This window comes from Cygnus olor, chromosome 1, assembly GCF_009769625.2.
Source record: "Cygnus olor isolate bCygOlo1 chromosome 1, bCygOlo1.pri.v2, whole genome shotgun sequence".
Taxonomy (NCBI): Eukaryota; Metazoa; Chordata; class Aves; order Anseriformes; family Anatidae; genus Cygnus; species Cygnus olor.
Window position 1 is genome coordinate 176970567 of NC_049169.1, and position 27873 is coordinate 176998439.

The 27873-nt window shown below is 41.2% G+C and overlaps 1 protein-coding gene across 3 annotated transcripts in view; it reads left to right on the forward strand.

Annotated features, from left to right (window-relative positions):
* The window catches only part of NAA16 (N-alpha-acetyltransferase 16, NatA auxiliary subunit), a 67152-nt gene that overhangs the window by 254 nt on the left and 39025 nt on the right, over nucleotides 1-27873 (forward strand). The window contains exons 2-8 of one of the 3 annotated variants that reach the window (XM_040541078.1): nucleotides 492-546; nucleotides 11796-11880; nucleotides 14033-14137; nucleotides 18348-18505; nucleotides 20007-20141; nucleotides 26281-26434; nucleotides 27590-27709. In XM_040541078.1, coding sequence (XP_040397012.1) covers nucleotides 493-546; nucleotides 11796-11880; nucleotides 14033-14137; nucleotides 18348-18505; nucleotides 20007-20141; nucleotides 26281-26434; nucleotides 27590-27709 — 811 coding nt within the window. In that variant the 5' untranslated portion in view covers nucleotide 492. Of the gene's footprint in view, nucleotides 1-294; nucleotides 547-11795; nucleotides 11881-14032; nucleotides 14138-18347; nucleotides 18506-20006; nucleotides 20142-26280; nucleotides 26435-27589; nucleotides 27710-27873 lie in introns of those variants that run through there. The other 2 variants (XM_040541083.1, XM_040541070.1) reach the window with 2 other exon arrangements.

Genomic DNA, 27873 nt, shown 5'->3' on the forward strand with positions numbered 1-27873 from the left:
AGCCCCCTTCCCCCTCCTCCCCTCGGGGCGGTTCCGAGGAGCTCCTCGCCTCAGGTAGCTCCCCTCGGGGCGAAGCTCCGAGCAAACACCCCCCTCCCCTCCTCAAGACGGAGAAAAGAGGAGAAAAAAACCCATACCCCCTCCCCAAGCCCGTCGAGGATAGGAGCAGGGGGGGGATCCAGCGGGGGGCCCCTCGGCCGCCTCCCCCGCTGCGGGGCGCGCAGGCGCGGCGGGGCGGCCGGCCGCCATTTTGCAGCGTCAGGCAGCTGCGCACGGGGGACGCGCTCCGCGCCCGAGGGGAGCCGGCGGGGCGGGCGGTGCAAGGCCAATGAGTTGAGGAGCAGCCGCCAGTGCTGCTCGGGCCGGGGCCGCGCCGAGTTGGGGCTCTCCTCCTGACAGACAGACAGACAGGGTTCCCTCCCTGGTAGCGACAGCCGCCCGGCCGCCTCCCCCCCCCCTGCCGCGCCGAGCCGAGCCGTGCCCGCCCGCACCATGCCGTCCGTGCCGCTGCCGCCCAAGGAGAGCAACCTCTTCAAGCGCATCCTGGTGAGCCCTCCGTCCTCGCTGCCTCCTCCTCCTCCTCCTCCTCCTCGTCGTCCCCGCTTCCTTCCTTTGTCTGGGGCCCGCCGAGCCCCTGCGGGAAGGGAAGGGGGGGGGGGATGAAGGAGGGAGGGAGCCCCGGGGGGCTTCGTGCCCCCGCCGTCTGCGGCCACCCCCTGCGGGAGGCTCGGGGGGGAACCCCCCCCGTGTGCTCCCTCGGCCCTGAGGGCGCCTTTGGGATCCTCGGGGCTGCCTCGGAGCGATGGCAGTGGAAAATCTGGGGTGTAGCTGGAGGCGGCTGGTGGTTTAAAGCATCCTGGCTCGTCCTTTGGAAGAGCCCGAACTTTTACGTGCGGTGGTTAGCGCAGGCTGCTCCAGCGCCTCGGGGCTCGGTGGTGCAGAGGACGCTCGGTCTTCAGGAGGCAACCTTAAAGAAATAACTCGTTTTAACCCTAACTTTCTCCCCAGTTACTCTGTGTTCTCTCACGCCTTGTGGAAGAGGGGAGCAAGAAGCCCGATCCCTTGCTCGTGAGCTTTTCGGTGTGGTAGCGAGAGACTTCCAGCCTCGACAAAGTTGGGGATTTAGTGCCACTTGGCCTGTCTGCAGGCAGGCATCTGTGCACCACAGTAGTAACCTGCTGGCAGCCACAAATTTCTTGGGCTATAGCACAATTTGTTAGGCTAGTTTCAATAATTTGGCAGGTAAGAGGCGAACGCTTTATCCCCAGGAAGCTGGGCTCAAAGCAAACAGCGTGTGTAAGCCTCTGTGTGCAGCCAGCGCCTTTCGGCAGGTATTTCCTAGCTGTTTTTTTCCCCTGCTTTGGGGGGTAGTATGTGATTTTTTTTTTAAAAAGACTTAATGGTTCTTAATGGTGATTTGTTGCTTACTGCATGCTTATGGTATGCATCTTAGTAAGTCATTCTAGCACTCCTCTCTGCTAAAAATAAATGACTAATATTAGAACAGTTAAGTGATTATTCTTACTAGTAGCAAACAAGTTCACGGTAGCAGTCACTTCTAAACTTTTTAAAATACAAAAAAGCTCTTTGGTAACTTGTTTTTTTGTGTATTAAACAGCATACAAAACATGGGTTCTCAGGCAAGGAAATCATGAACTTTCACTTGTTAGCTTATCAGTTCATATATTGACACTTCTTGAAACTTAATTTCTTACTGTTTTTTGTAGGTAGCTTTGACTTTTTCTCGGTGTTCTCATCCTGGAGTAGTAATGCCTATGTAATCGAAGTTGAACCTTTTGGTTGCTTGACACATTCCAGACTATTTTAGTATAGTTATACTACAGCTTTCAGTGCTAAATGCTCTTCTCTAATTGAAGTAGCTTTTGCCTACTTCAGCACTGCTAGAGTTCTTGAAATTACTAGGGCTGCTGTGGACATCTTAGAAATCAAAAAGCTTTATATATTGTTGTTGTGGGAGGCTGTATAATAAGACCATACCAATGTGTTGTAATTTAACCACTTGGAACAGATTAGAGGTAACTGTAGTCATACATTAAGACTAATTTTACAAACACTACAGAGAATTATCAATTATGAAATGGGAAACTCATCTGGAGAGCCTGATAATTACTTAAGAGTCAGTCACTTTGTGTATGTAACGTGTGAGACAGGTTATCAACAACGTGAACAAGGTGCCCATAAGAGCAAACCCAGCTTACACAGAGCTGCCCAAACTAGCGTGGCCTCACGGGAGTTCAGCGTAAGGTGTGAAATCTACTCAAGAAGCTGAGTAAGTAGTCTTTAAGGCACATCGCTTTGTATGCCAGCGTGCTTGATGGTACTTGAACAAGCTCACTTTTAAAACTAGATGTGATGTGATAACGCAAGTAATAGCAATTGCAGCATAGGTAAAATTCTAGCATATAGGTAATTGTTCTAATTTCTCGGTGTTACTGTAAGAGGTAGTGCTAGAGTTCATTTCTCCTGCTGTCCTGACTTTCAGGTCTGCTTGGTTTCTTAAGCCTTGCTTCTGCTCTTCTACAGAGGCTTTTCCTCAGACTCTGACTGCTGGAAGCCACACTCGTGCTTACAGGTGTGACATTGCTTGGGAGGGAGGGGCTGCATGACTGAAAGCTCCTCAGGCTGGCTTCTCAGCCTCACAGAAGGCATGGAGAACACGTTCAAAAGCTTCCTGGCTCTCCCTTTTATGGGAAGAGAGAGGCGTCCATAAAGAAGAATTAATACAGGAGTGCTGGTGTGTTTCTTGCCACTTAAAAATCAGTCTTCAGCTCCTGTGACATGTAAAGTAAATAGGGCAGATGCGATCTAAAATAAACACATATGTGTGGTAACTTAAAAGCACTTCTTGTTAACATCGCAGCTTAGTCATGTGCATTTGAAGTTTACTTCTAGTAAGCTTAGGAAATTTTTGTTTCATCTATTTAAAACCAAGTTTTAAGCTTATTTTCAAAGTGTTTTAGTGTAAGCAACTTTGAGTCCCACACCCCAACGCACAACTTAGTACCAGATTATAAGCTAAAGAACCCAGATTATAAACTAAATCTGAAAATTAGGGTTAAGTTTTGCCTTTATGAGATTGAATCAGCTCTGTCTGGACGGAGTGTGTGGCACTGGTCCTTAGCGGTAGTTTAGAGGAAAGCAGAGGGATTGTTGTGGTACCTTCATGGCTTACTTGCTAAACTGGTAAGTGTCCCGTAATAACTATTGGTGTCCGCATGTATTGGACAGTATAAGATATTGCCTGCTGTTTGTCTCATTCCTCATGTAACTGTGGAAAGTGTCAAGCATTTAAGTAATCCTTTGATTTCCTATTGAGTGCAACATATTGTTGCGTGAAATAAGGCTTGCTGCTTTAATTGCAAATATGTTTCCTTTGAAGAAGGGCTAGCCTGTTAATATCTCATCCTGTAAGGATGGGGCTAACCCTCTTATTAAGAACAGTTTAGCCACCTACTTGTCTGATTTCAAGTAATTAAACACAAGAAGTTTAACTTTGTAGCAACGACTTGTTACTGCTTAGTTCATTCCCATAAGCATCTTCCTTTCTCCTTTTTTGTGAACAAATCTTGGAAATTATCTAACGCACCAGCGTCCGAGGAATTGCTCAACTATGAATTGTCTTCTGTTCCCTGAACTCTGCAGTGGTCTTAGGACATTCCTTCTATGATAAAAGATAAATATGCAAGTGTTTGTAGGTGTTAAATTTTTATTCATTAAATTCTAAAATTTTGTCTTGGTGTTTGTGTAGTAGTAATGGATTATAGACATGCAAATAGTTTCTTAGTAGCGATGCGGGGGAGTTACCACAAACTATTCAATTCAATAATTAGGAGGCTATGATGGTATGCTAATTAATGCCTCCTAAATTGGCTGACAACATAGCTGAGGTGGCCGTTGTCATCCCCTTGTGGAGCAGTGGATGCTTGGAGTGGCTGCTGGAGGCTGGTTCCTTGGATCCTTTAGAGAGGAGAGCACGGAGCTGCCAGTAAAAGCTCTCTGGTGTGACTGGGATGCTTGGTTTGTGGTGCTGGTGTCACTTGTGCTGCTCTGGGGGGCAGTGTAGGAAGAAGGCTGCTCCCTTGCTATTAACTTTCCGGAGTGGTGGTGAGGATCCCTGGTCAACTGCAGGCTGCTGAAATGATAGGATTGCAGGGGACGGGTGGTGCTCTGCTGGTAAGTGTCAGTGGGGCTTCTGTAAGGGAAAACCATGCTTCACGCTCGTTAGTGACTCGAGGCGGAATAAATCAGAGAAGCCTGGATCCCAAATGCATATTCCTGTTTTAATTTTCCGAAGGAGTTTATGAATGCTGTCACGATAAGGCTCATAAACTAGGCTTCTGTGGAACAATGCTGGTTGTTTCTTCACAGTGGGATTTCTTGAGGGGTTCCTGTATGGATAAATAAGCATTCAGAGTCAAGTCCCGCTGTGTTTTGCGCTGCAACTTCCTTAACTGTTCTTCACTGCGTTGAGCAGAGCAGTTGATGAACAGTGACATCAGTTGTACTAAGCTACACCTGGCAGAAAACCTGAAGGATGTCTGAAAGCACGCAGGAGTAAATCGCGTCATAGCAGGTAAAACTGCTTGTGTGGATGAATGTGTTACGCTTGGAAACCCTAATTTAACGTGGACATAGTACTGGCTGTGAGCTGGCTTACCCTAAGAGCTGAGATTTTTAGGGATTTGTGGGTTCTGTTAAAAACAGTTTCCTTGTCCAGCAGCAGGAAGCCAGTGAATCCTGAGTCGTGCCTTCCGCTCTGGGCTGAATGCAGATTGTGTTATCCCACTGCTGAGGGCTACGTTTTCAACACTGCTGTCGGCCTCCTCCGAAGGAAGCAGGTATTAAAGCAGAGCCTTACCTCTTTTCAGGCTCTTCTGTCGAGTTCACATTTCGGTAGAAATGGCAGCTACAAAGTAGCAGTTGCCAAACACAAAGTTCCTAGCAAAAAAGTAGTTCAGCTGCGGAGCTCTTTGCTGCAAAGATGTAGGAGCTGCTGGAGGTTTTGAGGCACCGGGTAGGTTCATGGGGAGCAAGTCCTTCACATAAGTTTTTATTTTTTAAAGCCTGAAATTTGTGTGCGCATCGGGTCCCACAAAACACTGCTGATGGTTTCAGTTGCTTACCTGCTCACAGAGGCAGTTCCCCTAGCTTGTGGAGCACCTGCTCAGTCCGGGCTCTTGCTAACCTCCCTGCGGTTTCGTCCCAGGAGATGTGGCAGACTGGTCTCCTCAGAACTTCTGCCCAAAGTGCAGGTGAAAAACGAGTATAAAACGTGTGGCAGGGCTGTCACTTGTCTAATTCCTAGCATGCAGTTGTGGTTCCTGTTCTGCAGAGGCATACCCGTGCTCATAAACTAAAGAAGCTCTAACAACTCAAATTGTGGTGAGGTTACAGATGCTAAGTGCCTCTAAAGAAGAGCTCTTCCTACTGAATGTTCTCTTGTTTCTGCTCTTTTTTTTTTTTATTGAAGCAAAGGATATCCCAGTGACTCACGTTGTACTGAGCATTTGTGCACAGCACTGACTTTGAGTTGATCTTAATTTAGGGCGAATTTTTTAATCTGTGTTTTTTTTTGCCATCTGTAGATCTGAGCTCCAAGTGGGAAAAGATGGTTTAAGGACAAAATGCTGTTGCTTGACAAGAATCATGGTAGCGAAAGCTTAAATATTACTGTGACATGAGTACCTTGGTGTTAGTGCTCTACCTGATGCTGGCAGCTCGTTCCACTGGGGCCTGACTCAGCTTCTGCACTGCCAAGCCCCAGTGATGGTCAGAGATGACCTGCGCCCCTCGTCCTTCTCATCTCAGCTGTCAAACCGTGCTGGATGCAGGTTGTCTTCCTCCTCTCTTCATTTCAGCTCGGGGTTAGCTGATCTTACTGGCAGAAAGCTGGAATGGCCCTGCATATGGTGTAACAGTAGGAGAGGGCAGAAGTGTTGGTGCCACGGGAGGCTGTCCTGGGACTATGAGTGTAGGAGGCTGTGAGGACGGGAATTGTGATGAACTCTCACCTTGGCCTCCATGAATTGAAGCCTCCTCATGTGCATCCCCACTTTCCCCAGTTCGATTTTCTGTTTTCTCAAACAGCAGTGAACTGGAATCAGTGTAGAGGGAGGGTTGCTGGCTGCAGAGTCTTCTGCAGAGATCCCTAGCCTGCATCTGAAATGTAATAGTACCATGATAGTCTTTCTTCCCTTGTCAGTATTGCAAAGGAGCCAAACTTCGCATGATACAAGTATTTCCAACTCAAATGCTGAACTCTTTCACAACTTATCTGGGTATTATTCAAAAAAGGTAGCATCAGACCTTGCTATCAAACTGGTCAATAACTTAGTAGTTACTTGGTAGCAGAGGAGCAGTGTGTATGCTGAGTTCTGCCCCAAATCCCAGAAAGGTGCTTAGGTGATTCCATCAACTGCAGTGGCAAGCATTAGATGGCCTGTCGGATGCTGAAGACACTTATAGAGGTACGATAAAACAGTGAAGACTTTAAAAGGTCCAAGTATTAAATGTTATGTCAGTTAAGAAGAGCACTGACAGCGTGCTGATCTTGCTGCATTTGATTGTACCTGGTTTGGGTCAGAAATGGGTATCGACAATTTGAGCAGCCACTAAATACCTGTCAGCTCCCCACAAAGGATGCTGCTCGGAATCAGTCAGTGATAACTTTGTGTTTTCTATCGCTGAATTCAGTTCCCATTGTGGCATGGCCAGATTTCCAGTGCAACTGGCCTCCAGCATCCTTTCCGTACGTTTTGATGTCCAAGCCTTGTCCTTTTCTCTTGCCTCTGCTGTTGCACATTTAGCTCTTGGGTTCCTTCCTTCTGCATTCCTCCCCCGTCAGTGTTACACAGCAGGCTTGTACTGTTTAAAAAGTAGGGGATGTAGACATCGAAGCACTAAGTATATAAGATTCAAATGTTGTTCGAGTGAATCCTCGAGTTTTGTAGCAAAATCTTAGCAACAAGAGAAGATTCTGCCTGGCAAGAAGAAGGCTGAAACTTCTTTCAGATTGTGAAGGGGTTTGCAAGTGGGATGTACGGATTTGTTGGAGAGCACTTCATCAGTACTAGGGAAGACTAATTAACTTAAAAGGTGCTCTTAAAAGTGTGAGGCTGTCCGGATTCAGCTGCTTACAAAGAGCTAAACCGTGCTTAAAGAAAACTTCAAATGCTTACCAGGGGACTGGTTCATTTGGGTTGAACTTAAACTGGCAGCTTGATTTACAGCCACAGACCCTCTTAAACAATCTCAGACTTGAAACATTTATATTGACTAAAGAGGTATGTTTGCTGTGCTTAACACTGCTGTTTGGTTTGATGTGACACTTGTCCTGATTCTTTGAATGTGGTGCTATGCTTTCACATCATACAATCACAGAATGGCTTGGGTTGGAAGGAACCTCAAAGCCCACCCAGTTCCACCCCCTGCCATGGGCAGGGACACCTCCCACCAGACCAGGTTGCCCAAAGCCCCATCCAGCCTGGCCTTGAGCACCTCCAGGGATGGGGCATCCACAGCTTCTCTGGGCAACCTGTGCCAGGGCCTCACCATCCTCTGAGGGAAGAATTTCCTCCTAACAGCTGATCTAAATCTCCCTTCTTGTAGTTTAAAACCATTCCCCCTTGTCCTAACATTATCTGCCTGAGTAAAAAGATGCTCTGCATCTTTTTTACAAACCCCCTTGAAATATTAAAAGGCCACCACGAGGTCTCCCTGGAGCCTTCTCTTCTCCAGGCTGAATGTCCCCAGCTCTCTCAGCCTTTCTTCCTAGGAGAGGTGCTCCAGCCCCCTGACCACCCTCATGGCCCTCCTCTGGCCCCGCTCTCACAGCCCCACACCCTCCTTGTGCTGGGCCCAGCCCTGGACGCAGCACTCCAGGTGGGGCCTCACGAGGGCAGAGCAGAGGGGCACAATCCCCTCCCTCCCCTGCTGCCCACCCCTCCGGTGGTGCAGCCCAGGACGCAGTTGGCCTGCTGGGCACACACTGCTGGCTTGTGTCGAGCTTTTTGTCCACCAGAACCCCAAGTCCCTCTCTGCAGGGCTGCTGTCAGTGAGCTCTTCTCCCAGTCTGTGCTCATGTCTGGGATTGCCCCTGCCCAGGTGCAGCACCTTGCACTTGGCCTTGTTGAGCCTCATCAGGTTCACATGGGCCCACTTCTCAGGTTTGTCCAGGTCCCTCTGGATGGCATCCCTTCCTGCTGGTGTATCAGCTGCGCCTTTCAGCTTGGTGTCATCTGGAAACTTGCTGAGGGTGCACTCGATCCCATTGTCTGTGTCACTGATAAAGATATTAAACACCGCCGGTCCCAAGGCAGACCCCAGAGGGACACCACTTGTCACCCGCCTCCACCTGGACACGGAGCCATTGGCCACCACTGTCTGGGTGCAGCCTTCAAGCCAATTCCTTATCCACTGAATGGTCCACCATCATATCCATCTCTCTCCAATTTGGAGACCAGGATGTCATGTGGGACCATGTCGAAGGCCTTACGGAAGTGCAGGTAGATGACATCAGTCGGTCTTCCCTCGTCAACTGATGCAGCCACTCCATCACAGACGGCCACCAGGCTGGTCAGGCACGATTCATCCTTTGTGATATTTCGCCCTTTATTTGGTCGTCACTTGAAAATGGCTTCTGAAATAATATCACATCTCTTCGGGATGTTTGGGCCCTTGGGACACGGAGTAAGGAAGGGAATCAGTTATGGCAACTGCAGTCTCTCTTTGATTATCCAGCTGAGGTTTTATTTTTGATAGATGGCTCTCAGGAGCATGTGCTAATGTCTGAGGAGCAGAACGAGATGTTCTTCAGCTGTGAAATTGCTGATCTGTGTATTAAACTCCAGTGTGTTAAAAACAGATTCTTGTATTGGGAAAATGAAGAAGAAAAACAAAAAAAAAAACAATTTGTTGTTTTTATTTTTTTATTGTGGTTACCTCCTGGGTGCTGTGCCATTTGACCTGCAGTCAGAGGCACTCGTACATAGTTGGAAGCACGTGGACTGATGTCTGGTCTAGCTGTGTGTCAAACCCTGCAAGCGGATTATATCTCCGAGTTAGTGTTGAAGAAGAGAATAATCCAGGATGAGATGTTCTTGGAAGGATGTTACCTTCTCTGGCAAACATCTGGTAGCAGAAGCTCTGGATAGTGTTTTGGCCTTGCCAGAACCTCCCTTTGAGGTTTCAGGCGTGTAGACATTTGTGATCTGGCTTTAGTTTTTAGCAGGAAATAGTGGCTGTGGAAGGGTGATGGGAAGCCTCACGTTAAGCACAGCAGATCAGGCTCTTTCTAAAAACAAGTTAAAAAACCAAACCCACAGCATATTAACTTGAGCTTTTGATGTACTGAAAGACTTAATTCAGTGAGAGAGATCCTGATGAACACAGCTATATTTGTCCTGACAAGCACAGAACTTGAATCCGCGTGGAGACGTGAGGTTTCTCAGCTATGGATCCCACCTGTACCGCCAAGTGAGACGGCATCGACCCCTGGTCCTGCCTCCTGTAAGCGAGCTGCAGGTGGAGCCCACAGAGTTTCGCTCGTGCTGCGAGAGGAGGGAGTTCAAAAGCAGTCCTTCATGGTGCTGGGGTGCTGCAAAGCCCTGGGCTTGTCAACATGACGAAGTCTGCAAGCGTTCCGGTACCTCTGTAGACATTGATGATGAGTGTTAATAACCTGCATTGCTGAGTAAGGTCCTGTCTCTTATTGGCATAAACATATACATATCAATCTGTTGGCATCGATTCATGACTTATTTACAAACACATACGTATACTTATTTAGGGGTGGGGGTGCTGGGAAGTCACCTTTTGGCTAACTAGCACGGCCCAAACCATAAGCAGGCTGGGATTATCTAGCTTCAGTTCTTGTTCTAGGTCCAAGACTGAACTCGAAAAGAAAACATCAGAACAAGGATAGTCGATATGATTCCTTCAGGCAGTTGATCTGTCTTAAGTGAATCCTTGACTCAAATGTGTGTTGGTCAAGCATTACGGTACATTTGAAGTTTCACTCAGTGTTGTAAGAGTTGTAGAATCGTGGATGAACACTTGCTGTTCTGTTACTTTTTCAGGAACACATGAATAAACCTAGAAAGCATACTTAAAGCGTTGTTGGTGTTTTCTTAGGGCTCTTTAAAAATGATACTAAACATATTATGTTGAGAAAGGAAAAAACAGATTAATGGGAGAATTCCCCAGTCCTTGAGAGGGGACTCCAAGGCTTGCTGCAACCTGGATTATTTCAGATAAGGATGTGGAAACTAGTTCTTAGTTGAGAAAATTCTCAAAGCCTTTTTGCTCTTGGTGTTTAAATGTTAATTGCCCCAGTATAATTACTTGCCCCTGGTGGAACCCCCGGCCATCCTGCTAGAAGTCAGCCAGGCGGAGCAACCTGATCTAATGTCAAGGTTGGCCCTTTTTGTCTTGAGGGGTGATTTAGGTGACCTCCAAAGGTTCCTACCAACTAAAATTATTCTGTGATTTAGTCTCCAGTTAATCATGGTTAACTACAAATGTCCTGAGTTTCAGACAAGTAACTAAAAGCTGTCTGCAGCTAAGCCTTTTCCTGTGGGCTGGGGGAGGACTTGGGCTTTGCCACCGTAGCTAATAACCCAAAAGTGAGCGCAGGCATGTTTCTGTGTTGCCTGTGCCCTGAGAAGCAATATGATGCATTATAGCTGCAAAGGAGTTGCCACACACTGCGTTTACTTAATGTAGATTTTTACCTCTGTCCTGGAAGATTGATGGAGTGGAAGAGATCTATTACAGACAGTTAAAGATCAAAGTATGTAACCGAAACTGCATCATTTCTCCTTGAAATAACCATCTAAAATGGAGCAGGACAACACACCTTATTAACTGAATGGTGCCAAGTTAAGCTGGTTTTTTAATTTAAAAAAAAAAAAGTATTTAGCTGACCATAAATCATTTTCATGCTTAGAGATACAGGCATGCCTTAACTGGCTTATATAAGCTTGTTTTAAAGTGATCAGCTTCAGTGGTCTAAATGACTAAAATCTAACTGGCTTATGAGCACGAGCTAATGTGTTGCAAAGAAGAGGGAATAAGGTTCACTTGTACTTTTTTTCTAACTTTTCCCCAATGGAGCAGCATTATTTGTTGATTTATATAACCATTAGGTAAATGATACCCAAAATAAACTTAAAAGTAGCTTTTTAGCTGTACTATTCCAACTACTACTTAACTTTTTAATGTCCGGGTAAATTATCTGCGTATGTATTTCTTTTGAGGCCACAACAGGTTTATTCTACTTCAAGGTTTCTCTTGTTCTCCCCAAAGCCTACATCAGTGCCAACCAAGGTCTTCTCTCCGAGTTGTTAATGTGGAGGCCACTAGGGGAAATGGGATGTCGAATGGAGCGCTTGGTGTCTTTGACAGTGACTCTTCTCAGAAGTTCTGTGGAGTCAAGTTATCTAACTTGGCTCATCATTTTTACACTTCAATGCAAAAACTCTTAAAACACTATCTGCCTTTCCTATTTCTGTGGAAAAGGAGCAGCAAGCTTGGTCCCAACAGTTCAGTTTCAGTGGAGACCATGAGGCAAAGCACCGACTGTGTATGAATGAAGGCAGATATTGTGCTGAATGCTGGAAAAAAGGCAATGTAATACAAATAGTCATATTCAGCTAGAGCTTGTTAGTGACCTGATTACCTGACTGAAATTACTACTGCATTTTTACTAGCATGTTAAGATACTGTTTTAAAATGCATTTTGGTAATTGTAATTCTTACAATTTTTTTTTCCCCAGAAATGCTATGAACAAAAACAGTACAAAAATGGACTCAAGTTCTGCAAGATGATACTCTCTAACCCCAAATTTGCTGAACATGGAGGTAACCGCGGAGCTCAAAAGTTTCTTTTTTCTTTTTGTCATGTGTTTAAATGGATAGTCAGTCTATTTGATACTATTGGGAAAGAATGGAGCCTGTCAGTGAGAATAATTCTGTCCTTGTGGCCAAATAATACTCTGCATCTTTAGTCATAGTGCATTCACACCGAATGTCCCCACTAGCTCATAGTCAGAAACCCTTTGTGGTGGGAAGATCAAAAGGTATAGTAGATGCACGCTTCATTGAAGTTTCCAATTAAGTTTCCTTTCTAGGTTTCCAGGTCAAAATGGTAGTGTGGTTTTTAATAGAAAGCCATCCCTTCTTTTGAACATTACATGAAGGTGTTCTGCCAAAGAATTAAAAATCTTACCTTTTTTGTCAAATGTATATTTTGTACTGCCAGTCACATTGCTACTTGATGCTTGGACTGGCCTGTTCTGATAAATATTGCAGGAAACTGAACAGGAAAATACTGATTTTATTTACACCTCTTAGAACTGAATCATCAATAAGATACCCTAGTCCTACTGCATTATGGGATTTCTGTTGCACGGTTCAGGGAATACTTCTTTTGATACAGTGAATTTTTGTTTGTGTGCTCTTCAGGCAGTCTAACATTCTAAGTGTGCATGTACTGTGTCAAAGCTACTTTGCTTTCTGACATCATCAAATCTTGGCAAAATGTTTGACTAATCTTTCTTTCATCAGAGCCTGCTCTTTCTTGGTTGTCTTCATTACTTCCCTAGAGCTAGAGGTACAGGTTTTTTTTAGTTGCTTCAAAACTATGGAGTGGCCTCTCTAGCTCTGTGCCCTAATCACTTACCTCTACTAACACGTGTTTTTTTATAACCTCTCACTACACAGTTCTATGTCTTTTCTGCTCCTGCTGTCTTAAACTTTTCCAGGACAGCTAGCTGCCTTGGCAGTCCACATACTACTTGGGCTCTGAGCCACTAGTGGCTTTGAAGCTTGGGAGCAAAGCCTGGAATGAACAGCTGAAGCAGAACTAAGCCAGTGAAATGATCTGATGGGAAGCTGCACTGTTGTCACAGTTAGCTTCAGAGATAAGGAATTATAAAAATTTATTGAGAAGGTGATAAACAGATGGATTGCTATGGCTGGACGGTTATCTGCCTGGTGTGGGAAGGTAGGAGTAGCTTGCCCTCCTTCACAGAGTGGGGATATTCTTTTTAAAGCTTCCTGGTGTGCTGTGAGGGTATCATTCTGGCTTTGTGTTCCCACGGTGTGTATGTAGGATGGTTTAAAAACAAAACAAAAGGGCTTATTTTGGGTTGTCATTCACTTTAGGTGTACTCTTAAAGAAAACTGTTAAGAGACAGGTCTACCAATTAAAGTTCAAGCAGGCATTATAACTGACCTTGAGATCATGGGCCCTTTCCATTAACGCAGGGGAAAAGGTTGCAGTTAGAGGAAAAACTGAATATGATGTTGAAAATGAGACTAATAATCTTCTGGCAGTGGGTAAAAATAAACAGTCTCTTATTCAGCAGGAAAAACAACAACAAAAAAGAACCCACCCGTGAATTTGGATGAGCTTTCAGGCAGAGCGCATGCTTACATGCGGCTTGTTTCCCACAGTGTTGAATGTGGGAAGAAGAAAAGCAATAGTCATGCAAACATATTATTTGGAATCTTCTGCCTCTCAAAATCCTACTACTTTGAGAAGGTCTTTTACCCCCAAAGTACTGTAGCAGGAAATAAGGTCCTCTTAACTAATGTTTTGAAAGCAACCTGCAATAAACTGGTTGTGACAGATTTTTTTTTTCTTACTGTGTGACACAACCTAATAAATTTCTTTCATGTTCTGCCTACCTGGAACCTTAATACATAAAGCCGAGCCCTCTAAAATTGTTTCAGCTTATTGCTAACTCACAAATGAAAAAATAGATTTAACCAAAGCTTGTGTTGTCCATGTTCATCACATCTGTATGATGCTTTACAAAGGTCTTTTAAGACCAGCTTCAAGAAAGGAAATGCCTCCATATAACAACCTTCAGCTGTGTAAGGCAGCTATTCTGATCTAAATTTATCATTTAATGGGGAACTTTACTGTGTAACAACTTCAAAGGCTATCTGCATTGTGAAAAGTGGCATATGGGAAGTGAGAAACATAAGTATATGATATTTCTTACAGAAACGCTCGCTATGAAAGGACTGACCTTGAACTGTTTAGGGAAGAAGGAAGAAGCATATGAGTTTGTTCGTAAAGGACTTCGTAATGATGTAAAGAGTCACGTCTGTATCCTTTGTAATATAAAACCTGATCTTTTTTTGATGTGTTCTCACTTGTGTATCATCTTATTGCTGCATCAACCCATACTTTTGAAATACATAATATGGTCTGTATATAGAAATCTGAAATGAAGTGCGTATAATGAATATTAATTTGTAATCAAATACTTGAAAAAATACATTTTCTTTACTTTCTACAATTTTACAGAATCTTTAAGAAAAATAAAATGCCTTTCACATTTAAGTGTCTTACAAAAAGACCATTTGTGATGCTTACTTTCTGTAGAAAATAAGTACAGCGTGTGAAATCTGGCCCTTTTCTAAAGTTTTCTTTTTTCTTAGTTGGGTATAAGAAATGCTGTCTAGAGGTGCTATGAAAATATCTATTTTGCTACTAAATTTTAAACGGTGGTTTATATCATTTGGCTTGATGACTACCATTGTCTTCTAAGCTTGTCTTCCAAAAGTCTGTATGTATGAAATATGTCAGCTACCCAAGAACTTTGGCAGTAGCTGTCTTTTGTTTGTTGTGCCACAGGTAGGAGCCTACTTTAAATTTGCCTTATGTATTCTATATGCATGTCAAGTCTATTTAGGGGCAAGTTTTCCATTAAATCTTGTTTGATTTTATTTTTTTACCATCCCCCCCCAAAAAAAATCTTCCAGGGTATCACGGTTGAAAGAAACACTTTTTGATTGCTGTCTGGCTAACACAAAGGGATTTCTGTTTATTCCTATGTTAAACCTCCAAGGAGCTTGTGGTTGCAGATCAAAAAACATCTCCCCCAATGAAGAAAAAAAAAAAAGACAACAAACAAAAGACTCTAAGCATATGGAGGACATTAGAGTTTCTAGAGAGATAGTGTAGAAGAATCAAATATAACTTGCTCCTTCCTGATCTAAGGGCTAAATAGGTAAGGAATACCAAAGCAATTTTAATTTGTGTAAGAAGTCTTACAGCTTAAATAGAGGAGCAAAAGAATCTGGGCAAGTTTGGAGAAACAAATCTCTACCCTTAAATCCCACTCTGGAATTATTTATCAGCAACCCTAATTCTTGTTTGTGGGACTCTTAAAATTGTCTAGAATCCTTCCTTTCCAATGCTGGAGGGCTCACTGGAAGAATTGATATTTTTTTTGAGTCTAGTTTGGGTGTATGGGGTGGTCAAAGAGGTACTTCCCAGATAAGTTTAAAAAAATGTTTGTTTTTTGTAGTGAATTTTAGTGGATTTCTCACTGTCTCACTGACTCTTAAAACTCATCTTACTGTAAGATGACTACAAGGATTTTTTTTTGTGTTCTGAATTCAGAGAAAGTATAAACTCACCTGAGTCCTCCTAGGCATAAGCGTCCTTTCCTTTTTTTTTTAGCTGCATCCCTAAAACCAGCACTGACAAAGCAAGAAGTTGCCACTTGCATTCAAGTGTATTGTTGTAGCTCTCAGTAAGCTCATAAGCCTCGAGCAAGTCATCTGCTTGCAGAATTACTTTTCTACTGAGCAGAGGTTTGCTGCATAATGAATTCAGAGCAGGCATCAAAGGTTGGTCACGGTATTTCGGTTGTCATCTTTCGATGTTCTTAAGAAATAGCAAACATCTTTTTATTACCATGCTGTGAGAGCAGCTCATGATCACAATGCCACTGCCCAAATAGCTGATTCTCCTGCTGGTGGGGCTCTGGTGTGTGTGGGGAGAGTCAGGAGAAGATATATTCTTGCCCTTGAGGAACTTGGGTCTGAGGCTGAGCTTCTTAATAAAAGTTTCTTTTACCCAGGGAAGCGGTTGAGTCACCATCCCCGGAGGTCTTTAAAAGACGTTTAGATGTAGAGCTTAGTGATATGGTTTAGTGGAGGACTTGTTAGTGTTAGGTCGGAGTTTGGACTAGGTGGTCTTTGGAGGTCTCTTCCAACGTAGGTGATTCTGTGATTCTCTCAGAGAATTTACAGGGGCTTGTGATTAGTCCTGAAGTTGAAAAGGTGTTGATCTTCAGTATTACCTAAGCAGAGCTTGGGAAGTTCTCAAAAATAGTCTTTCCGTTTCCTCCACGTGAGTTTAAGGACTGTTAATTGGATTAAAGGGAGAGAGGCCGGGGGTAGCCACTGAAGGCACCTTCTTCTGGTAGATGGTTTCAAGGAGTTGAAATATGTCGGTGTATTGTTTTGTTGCAGTAAGGGGTGCTTTTGGTGTATTGTCATCTGTGCTTTTTAAATAGTATGTCGTAGAGGATGATTAAAGTACAGCTGGTCACCTTAATGTCCTGGTTTGTTTAAGGATGAAGAAAACTTTGATTCTTCTGCAGGTTCAAGTAGTTTCCCCCACTGAGGTTTGGGAGAAAATGGCAGCTGTAAATCTACTCAGAAATGCTGACATTTGCTTGTCGAAGTACAAATGAGTTCTGACCCTTTTAAAATGTAATTTGAATCAAGGCTCTGCACTTATTTCAGTATGCAGTGTTTTAGTAGGTGGCATGTTAGGCTTTCAGGACACTTCAGGAACACATTCAAGACCGGCCAGAGCTGTCTGATATATAATGAAGTGGTAGAGTTGTGCTTTATTGGCTTGTACCAGCTGTCATACTTCGTTTGGTGTCTGCCGTTGTACGGACTTTGGTTCCCAAGGAGTTATGCCTTGCTTTCCATGATTGCTTGATGAAGCACATGATTTATGAGGGATTAAAACAGATTACCAGTTGGATCTGGGAACAGTAACGATGCACAATAAATTGCTTGAAGCATCATATCTTCGTCCAAGTAAGAACAAATTTTGTTGGACTGAATAGTCTTGCTGTAGGCAAGGATCTAAATTATCAGCGGTTCATGAGGCTACAATTTGAAGGTGCTGCATTTAACTCTGATTCATGTCCTCAGTACTTGAACACAAATAGGCAAAGCAGGATTTATAGAAAGCAGCAGCCAAGTCACCGACTTCAGGAACTGTTTCCAAATCCCATCCCCCTCCGTGGAGTCTGACATCCTTATGGCAGCAGCAGCAGCTCTGCTAGCAGTCTCAAAGCAGTATAGGAAGTTCTTGTACCATTCATCTGAAGTGACTGGTGTTCCAGAAGAAACATAAACCAGGGGCTCTTGTGTAATCGAAGCTTCCCTCAGACTCTGAATTCTTACCATACTTTTATTTCAGTTGAAGTCTTACCCTTTATTCTTCCAACTTGCTTTTTGTCTTAATGTCTAGAACTCACTCTAGCACTTGCGTCCTCCTAAGAAAGGAGGAACTTATCTTTCAGTTTCTTTGATTAATTTGAGCAGGTTAAAGCACTTTTTTTTTTCTTCTATGCTTTCTCCATTTACTGGTTTCAAAATGCTTGTAACTTTGGAGGGAACAGTTGCTTCTGTTTCAATTCAGAAGAATAAGAACTGATAAATTTTTTTGGCTGTTAGCACAAATAGCTCACAAGGCTGAAACTGCAAGCGGGTGAAGGATGGATATACCTTTTCCCAGGATTTGCAGGGCTTAGCTACTTCAGAGGCACATGGGAGAGCCTCAGGAGAGAACTCTTGAGTCACCTTTGATTTGAAAATCAAGTAGTGCAGAATTACTGCTGCAGAAGATACTGCCTCAGTGATCTACTAGTAACCTGAAGTAGCAAATAGTATATCATGTCAAGTAATATTTCTTTTAATACAGCTCTAGGAGACAGATGTAAACACACAGTGTAATGTGTTGCTATGACACATGTTGGTTTTATGCTTTGAATTCGAAATCTTTTCACAGTTTAGAAAAAAAAGGTGCTTGGCAGAGAAGTCTATTGAAATGTGAAAAGACACGCCATGATGGAAGTCTGAGATGCTGAGAATCTGACAAAGACATTTAGTGCCCAGAAGTGTTAAGATTTCCTTTTATCGATAAATGAAAGGTAGCTCTATTTGTCCCTTACTGTAAAATCTGGAGACTACTTGAGGTTGCAGATAGGCAGGTGGGGTGAAGTAGAACTTGTACACCAATTGTAGTTTTTAGAATGAGTCACTTCTAGGGATTAAAAAATCCTATTGTAGTCACAGTAGTATACTTTAAGCAATGCATCTCTAGGAATAACTGTGTCATTTAGTCTTTGAATCATTTATTTTTTTTAAAGTTTTTAGTTTATAAAGGGTGACAATCTTCAAGGAAGCCATCAAGTTATTTGGTCTGTAACATGAATGCCCTGTAACACAAAAAATTACTTTGTGAAAATTGTGGATGTGTCTTCCTTAACTTGTATTAGGTTGGCACGTCTATGGTCTTTTGCAGCGTTCTGATAAGAAGTATGATGAAGCCATCAAGTGTTACCGGAATGCGCTCAAGCTAGATAAGGATAATCTACAGATCTTGAGAGATCTTTCTCTGTTGCAGATCCAGATGAGGGATTTAGAAGGATATAGAGTAAGTATTCTATTTAAACTCCTATTTAATGCTGTTAGTATTCTCTTGTTATGTTCCGTTATTCCTTTATTGGTAGTAATTTAGTTACTACTTGGTTTTGATATTTCAAACTAGAAAGTGTTCTAGACCGTTGTTTTGGAAAGTATGAAAATGAATTGCAGCAGAGCTCCATATAATATTGGGAGCAGATCCCAGAAGTAAAATTATTCTATTAAAATTTGACTAGTGAATCACCTTTTTAAAATTCTAGCTGTGAACTGATTTTTCATTAAAATACTGAATACAAAAAGGATAAGGCTTAAAGCTTAACAAGTGAGAGTCACTTGCGTTATTGTGTAGTATTGCAAACAAAGTTTTGGTTGCATATACTGAGGGCGTTCTTTGTTAGAAATACATTCTCATGAAACTGAACTTTTGTTAGATGGTGTCATAAAAGCGAGCAAAGAAACAAAATAGCTCTTATGGTTTTGTGAGGAATTTTTTCTTTGTTATGACTTGCAGGGTTTTATTAGGGCTTATTGGATTATATCCAATAGGGCTTATAGGATGCCTATCCTATAAGAAGTGCTTTTGCAAACAACAGAAAAAATACAGGTTTATCTGAAAGTCTATAGAAATTAGTACTACTTACATTGTTTCAAGAACAATTTCAAATATGGATAATGGTGTGTTATATGAATTTTTTTTATGGAATGTTGTGAGATGTGTCACTTTGCTGAAAGTGCTTTGAATGTATCCTGAGGGCTTTATTAAATAGTGATTGCTCCCTCCACCAAACGAAACAAAAACAACAAACACAACCAACCAAAAAAAAAAAAAAAAACGCAAAACATCTCCACACCCTAGGTTTCATTGAGGATATGGGAAACGTTTGCCCCATGCAAATTGCTTTCGTGAATCCCAATACAGATTTTATCACAAATAAAAACTTTGTGTAAGAACTGAGTCAGTGGTTTCAAAATAGCTGAACTGATTTGGCTGCCAAAGGGAGAAGTGTTGCTTTTTCTTGTCCTCTTCCATATGATGTAAGAGGGCTGGATTGTGGGTTTCCGCATTAGTTGATCTACTTGACTGTGTTGAATTTGCTAAGGGAAGAGAAACAGATAACCGAGATGTGGTTTGGCTGAGGAAGGGAGGTCTGAGACGCACTGTAGCAGTGTAAGTAGCCAGACCTTGTGCCTGGGCATGAGTGGAATAGGACTGCTCTTTGAGCAGCAGTGGGCTTGTGCTTTTTAGTGGAACCCACTGAGACTTCAAAGCTCTGTCTTTGGAAATAAGAGGACCGTAAGAGGTACTTCTGACAATGATGCTTTTTGTATACCAATAAATAGATTTTTATGCGTTGTGCCATAACTCCTATATTTAGACTTAAACTTTTATGACAGAAACATGCTTCTTTTTGCATATTCTGTTAGAATTTCAAATATCTTTTAAATTGTTAGCTGTAGTGGTGATAGACCGTGGTAATGATTTTTTTAAAATGGCTTTTCTTTTACTCAAGGAGACAAGATACCAGCTACTTCAGCTGCGCCCCACACAACGGGCTTCCTGGATTGGATATGCAATTGCATACCATTTACTTAAAGATTATGATATGGCCTTAAAACTACTTGAAGAGTTTAGAAAAACCCAACAGGTAAGACATCCTATTCTAAAACAAACAAAAAAACCCACTTTGGGTATAAGAGACAATCTGAAGAATTAGTTCTTCATAATTAGGAAGAACTAATGAGGAAGACATTTCTTTTTATTTGTGGAGTTTTCTTCTATGAACATTTAGCTCCTGGAAATCTCTTCCAGGAGCTAGCAGCTGATGCAAATTATACAGGCTCACTTGTTCCCTAGCAATAAGCTGTTAGGGTTGAAGAAGTAAGGGTAGATTGATGTGGAATAACTGAGTAACTTGAAGTCTGTGAGACTTGTAGCTAGAGAAAACTGGTGATGATACTGTCCCTTTACAGTAGGTAAAACTTCAGAAAATCCTGTTTAGTGTTGGATCTGTGCATGGATGCCCTCTTACTTTCTCCTACCATAATATGGGTATCGTTACACCTCTACAAAGAACATGAAAATAAACTTCTGCGTTTTGTATGCATCTATGCATTATTCACTTAAAATTAGTGCTTGGTGTCAGAGCTGCATGAAAGCAGAGTTAGAAATTCTTACGTTTGAGAAGATCTGATGTTACTGAAACTTGTTAGAATAAATCAAATGATACAATACTAAAATCACCACGTATAACGTTTTTTTAAAGAGATACCATTCACTTCTGTTATTGGTAACTTGGAGTTATAAAGTCTGAATTAACGTAACAGTGGATGCGTTCAATATTCTGTAACATAGAAAGAAAAAACATGTTTATAGAGGTCTTCAACTTGGGAGATGTGCTGGAAATATCATGCACAGGTACTAAAATATTACCTGATCTATAGATTGTGATTATTGCTGTGTTTTTTTGAACAAAAATGTTGCATCTTGTCTAAGATAATTGCATTTGAGATCCTTTCATGCTGCCAGAAGTGGAATAACTTGGGAAAAGCAAGTTAGTAGTTGCTAAGAGTGTTTGTCTTGATCGTGTATCATGTGGTCAAATATAAGACATTGTAAGCCAGGGATGTGTAGCTTGATAGCCAAAAACAATAAACTGGGCCATCTTGTATGAGTGTTTGATAACCAAATTCATGGTTCTTGCATGAATCAGCAGGGCCCTATCTGAGTTTGATGTTGTAATTAGAAATAACATATAATAGATGGGAAACTGCAAATGATGGACTGTAAGAAAGTGAGGCTTTCTTAAGGACCAGGAGGGCTTCACAGTTGCGTTGGTTCATTGGAGAGAACGGAAGTGATACTGCTAATGTTGTTGCCTTTTCTAAAAGATTGTGTGTGAATATGCTTGTCTGGGGGCAGTCATGATGATACACTCTTCAGTCTAGTAAGCCAGATTCAAATACCATCTGCCGTAGATAAAAATGTTAAATCAGTTGAGTCTGTTGAAGTTATCACAATCTTGAAAAATAAATAAATAAATTCTGAGTAGTTCTCTAGCTCTGATGCCATTTTTTAGTAAGACTGGAAATATTTGGGAAATTTTTGTAAGACAAGGGTTTGTACTTGAATAATACAAACAACATGAACTGTTCAACTGTTGCTCAGCATAATACTGATCACAAGGAAACAACAGAAAAGCTGTTTGAGTATTTGAGAAGAGAAATATGCCATGAGTGTTGGACAGCATGAATGTGTAAAAAATCAGTTAGGTCAAGCCTTTCTTCTTTTCTGAAATCGGTAGATGAAGTTATGTAAGGTTATGCTTTATGAAGTTATGAAAGTTATGCTTTCTCCCCCAAAACTTTAAAAATAAAAATGACCACGTTATTTGGAAGAGAAATGGAAACTAAAGTTCTGTGCCTTGTGCTTTTGTGCTTTGCTGTATGAGCTCACTGAGATATGCAGGCTCACACAGAGTGCAACTGCTGGAAGTAAAAATTGTTTTGGGTCCAGAGCAGTCAGGATAGCACAAGGAAAATCACAGTTCAATTTTGCCACATTTTGGCTTTTCCACACCAGTTCCCAAATGTGCTGATTGTGCAGTCTCTGGGTATTTAAGTCTTGTGCTTAAAATGCTTGAGCTCAGTATATTCCTGAATCTGAGGAGGTGCACTTCTTGCTTGCTTTACTTGTCAAATCTCCCTTCTTGCCCTGTAGTCTGTATTCACTCAAACTGAACAGATGAACTTTTATGACTTGATGGAATATTGCACGTCACTTTGATAAAAATGGTGGTGGTACTCACTATTTAAAGGGAAGGGTTGAAAACCTGAAGGGCTTCCAAGTCACTAGTAAATGGGAGTCCTGAGCAAGCTGATGCTTTGGGGGAATTTTATGGTAATTTGTATTAGACTTCATACTGTTTACCATTTTTGATTAATGAACAAAGAAGCATAAAATGTTATGTAAAATGCTGCTGCCATAATGAATGGTAAATAATGGCACGGTAGGGTGATCATTATTATTTACTTGGATTACTCAAGCAGCTCTGTCCATTCAGATGTGAATTAACACAGCCAAAACCAAGCAGTAAAACTAAGAAAAAGATCAAGGAACTGACATTTTAGTGATTGTAGGTGAGTATGTTGAGGTGCAGTATTACAAAATAACTGAGCTAACCCAACTACGAGCTGTTGCCAAAAGCAGCAATGTGACGTCCTGTGTGCTCCCACTGCTTCCTTGGGCAGCACTGTTTGACTCCCGGAGGGCTGGCTCAGGAAGCCAAAGTGACAGAAATATAATCGCTGTTTTGAAGGATTGATTGGCTCAACTGAGCAACTGTGAGGTGAGAGGGGAAAGGAAAGGGAATAATAGAAGGAAGTGAGCTGCCTCTGTTGATCCAGGCTGCGGTTAGATTGGCTTAGCTTACTGTAAAATTGTCCCTTGGGGCAGGCTTTTGGGTGAAAAGCAGAAAAGACCCCTATTTCCGAGAAGAAATGGGAATTTTCTCTATAGAGTACTGATTACTGAGAGAGCAAGATTTTCTGATGATCCTGTTCTTAAAAAAAAAAAAAAAAAATATATAGAAAAAACAACATGGAAAGATAGAGGACTGGAGAAAATACTGTTTAGTGAAAGGTGGAGATTCCATTTGTTTCCTGCAAGCAGAAAAAAAGGGGATTTTAGTACAGTTTAGATACTGATTTTTTGGGAAGAATGATAGCTAAGAAGATTGCTTAGAAAGGAGAAACAAGGACAAGTAATAGCTGGAAACAGAACAACAAATTGAAATGATACATCACTTTTTGCCACTGACAGTTTTATTCTAATGGTTAAGTTATCGTTGGGAATGGTGAATTTTCTGTCTCCTAGTCTTTCAAGATCTAGATCAATGCTGCCTGCCATCTGGAAGCTGTAAATTAGCCAGATGCACAATATTTCAGTCAAAAACAGGTTATGAGGTTGAATGCAGAAATCACTGCAGGAAATATGACAGCCTGTGCTGTACAAATTAAATCAGATGACTTAAGAGTCAGCTCAGAATCTGAGTTTTAGGAACCGAGGTGTAAAACAATTATGCAATTTGTTTTACTGTTGTATGTCCCATTTTTCCTTTCTTCTTTTCCAGAGCAAAATTTTTATTCTTAATTTTTATTTTATTCCTAATTTCTGCATCAGGCCCACAATTACAGATATGGACAGAAAACCTCTGGAGTTTTGGGGTTCTGCTCTTAGGTATGTTTTGGCTGCATCTTGTCACATTCTTTCAGTGACAGTTATGCTAGGGCATCTACAGTTGTAAAATTGATTACTTTTCTGGTCCAGGAGAAGAAATTTCTTCTGAAACAGCTGAATTGAGTTCAAGACAAAGTTGAACATCTTGTGTGCAAGACATAAAAGCTGTTCTGGGGGGAGGGAGGAGTAAAGATGTGTTGTGCAGCAATTACAATGGTGTGTGTGTGGGGGGGCTTTTTATGGAATCTGTTATTCTTTAAGACAATCTAATTATTCAGATCAGGTTCTGTTTGAACACAAACTGTTTGTCTTCTGATGAATTGCATGCGTAAGTGATAATTAACCTGATTAGGTTTCCAAATTCTCTCTAAAAAGGAGCTTTTCTGAAAGTACTTGTAAAATAGCTCTGAGAGTGACAGTAAGCACAGCATCTTACTGTTGGATTTGCCCTATCTACAAGAGGGAGTTCATTTGACTCTTTGGCATTTCACCATTTCTTTTGTTAGTCCTGCCAAGCCAGAACAGCTAAGAGAAGGTGAACTGACGTCTGCTTCTTGTCCTTGATTATTTTTTAAGGTGGTTGGGGTAATTTCTTTCTATTTTTAAGGCCTACAAATAATTAATGAAATGTCGAAAAGCTGTCCTACTTGAGAAACATAAGCATAAGTGCATTGTATAGAAAGGGACAATACTAATATAAAGAAAATGAAGGAAAATGAAGAATTGAAATGGTGCTCAGCAGCTTCGGTTCTGTGGTGTTGCAGTAATGCTAAGCAGGAAGGCATGCTTGAGTGCTTAACTCCTGTTGCATGTGTCAGGTCTGTGAAGCAGTTAATGCTTTCCAGGGAACAACGTTTTTGTTAGCAATTTCCGATGTTTAATATGGATAAAAATTGAGCCAAGGTAGAAACAGAAATGGAAATGCAGATGGAGGAAATACCCTACTCTTTTCTTAATCAAGTATATCTTGCTAGCTGCTGACTCGAGGATGTACATGGTCTAATCTTGTTTGTTCTGTTAGCCATCATTTGCTGCTTCAACAATTAAAAAAGAAAACAAAAATAAACAGCATTTAAGTGCTGTTACTTTCAGCCCCCAAACTGATGTTTGTTGTCAAATATACACTTCTTTACATTTTATTTACTTATAATGTGTTTCAGAGTATGTCTTTCAACAAGGAAATCTTCCTTCTTAAAAATACAGAGTACTGTAAAAGCTGCCTCTGAAAATTCAAGGAGTATGTAAACAGTAATGTTAAATCTCAAAATGGATCTGTACTTAGAGAAGAGCTGGACGTAGTAATTTAGGACAATATTCTTTTAATATGAATGTTAATTTTAACCAGTTAAATGTCTTTGTTATTGTTTATTAAATGACTTGGTTGTTTAAAGAAGACAGTGGAAAAGCTTTACTCAGGGAGCAGAAAAGGAACCGTAAACCATTTGGTGACCAGTGTGACTTACAAGCGTTGCTTGCTCAGGAAGAAACAGAGTATGTAGTGTCATGGGAAAGAAAATCAGTAATAATTTATCAAGCTCAACTGCCTCTTACCTATTTTTATTACAGAAAACAAAACAAAACACACATTTAGATTGTAACTGTCTTGTCTTCTATAATTTCATTATCGTAAACTGTTGTATAGATCTGCTGGGCCTTGTCCATAGCTCCTGTATTTGGTCTCTGAAAATTTTGCAATTTATTTGTAATTCAAGTGGCCTCTGTGTATAGTAGGGAAGAGCACTTACAATGAAATGATCGTGATGACTCTGGGAAGACTTTTCACTGCCTGAGTACACTTGAAGGAGTTTTCCCTAGAAGGGAACGCGTTTCAATATGTCATCCTGTTTCAGTGGCTGATGTATCAGTGGAAAGTTGGATGGCATACTAGTTTTACCTTAGTCTGTTGATAAATTTCCATGCAGCTGGCAGCAGACCTCAAAAGAATTATCTGTTGTTTGAAAACACTCTTTGCATTGCATGTGCACTGTACTTTCAAGGGGATTGGAGTCTAGTACAGAGAGTATTTGGTTAGAGAGAAAAAGTGCAGATTTCCTGTCTGGAAAAATCCCAGTTGTCAAGCTATGGCCAGTGTTTGGGCGGTTCGTTGCTCTTTGGAGAAAGAGTTTGATCCAGAATTTTTGGTATATTGAAATGCAGTATTGTGATATCCCAGCAACCTGCTACAGAACTTAGGTCAAAATTATTGAGGAGTACCTGAGACCTTCAGAAGGAATGAGATCACTGACATCTCTGCAAACCTAATTGAATTGTATGAGGGAAGGCAAGGATTCTGTTTTTAATTACCTGGCCACAGTGATAGAGAAAAGTGAAATACAGGAATTTCCGAAACTATTCTCTAACATTGGATATCCTGAGTGAATTTAATTTGATTGTGAATATTGGGAGCTTTACATTTTTGAATGCTTGGGTGGGTATGTGAATAGACTTGCTACATTCCATTTACTCAATCTTGTGTTCTATAATATTGCATACAGTTGAAGTACAGATAGATGGCATAAATTAACTAATCTATTGCTTTTTTCCCCCAGATTCCTCCAAATAAAATAGATTATGAATATAGTGAACTGATTTTATATCAAAATCAAGTGATGAGAGAGGCAGATCTATTTCAAGAGTCTTTAGAACATATAGAAACATATGAAAAGCAAATATGTGATAAATTAATAGTAGAAGAAATCAAAGGTAAGTCATTCTTCTTCCCTCAGCCAATTTTGTTCTAAACTTTTGCTACAGGCTCTCAGATGTGGTAAAGTGTTAAAAGAAGCAATGTGAAATCTTTAAATGATTTGAGACAACTAATATAGGGGAACTGGTAACACAAGATTTACAATTTTGTGCTCAATAACTTGTGCTATCAAAGTGGATAGTAGATGTGGGTAGCTTAACTTGGGTTGACAAGAGGAACAGAGGAGATCTCAGAGGTCATTATATTAGTGTATACAACATTAGCTTTTCATAAATAAAAACTAATATAACCCAGTTTTAATCTAATGAAGAACATTGCGTTTGTAGTACAAACACTGATTTGTAGGACTGAAGTATCAAATTGTTGTTTCCTTCTTAAGCTTTTTAGTGCATTTATTTGTATTACCTGCCTTCAGCGAATACTAAAGTTGACTTTTTTGATTAAAAACAACCCACAGTTGCTCTCTGGGTTTGAAGGACTGAGTTCTGAATACACGCAGTCACATAGTGTAATATAGCATGTATTCTTCAGCTGCTCGTTGCTTGTGCAATTGCGCTGGGTTGACCCTGCTCAGCAGCTCAGTACCACACAGCTGCTCATTCAGCCCCTTGCCTTGCAGCCCCCCATATCAGGCAGGAGAGAATATAGGTAGAGAAAAAGTTTAAAAAAAAAAAAAAACAAAAAAACCTTATGGGTTATAAAGACAACTTAAGGGAAGAGGAAGAATAAACGGTAGTACAAAGGCAATCACTCACTGCTTCCCAGAAACAGGCTGATACTCAGCAAGTCTCCAAGCAATGACCATCTGCCCCCAAAACCTTCCCCATAATTTTTATTGCTGAGCACGATATTACACAGCTCTGGAAGGAAGAGTTCTTTGTTTCTTTGCAATAATCCCAATAGCTAGTTTAAATATGCACGTAAATACATACAAATAATACTGTTTTTCCCAGGTGCTGAATGCTCCAAATTGTGCTGCGCTATGGTAATTTCAAGTAGCAATTGTAATATACAGTAAATGCCGTTGTAAAAAGCCTCTTTTTCAGTATCTACGTATGACTGAACCCAATTTTATGTATCTATTTTGTAAACTTCACTGCCAAGTTGTGTTTTCTCATATAATTCATAGTTCTTTATTGCATTGTTTTTAGGAGAAATGTTGTTGAAGTTGGGAAGACTAAAAGAAGCTGGTGAAGTATACAAAGAGTTAATTGAGCGCAATGCAGAAAACTGGTATTATTATGAAGGCCTGGAAAAGTCCCTACAACCTAGTAAGTTAAGATATGCATTGCAAATAAGTATGATATAGGATATGCTTAAAATTACTGTTTGGTATATTACAGTTTTAGATGAAAAAGTTTATTTAGCATAAAATTATGTACTGTCCAATCTTGAATGCGATATAGTTGTGTTTATCCATTTTTACATTGTCCAC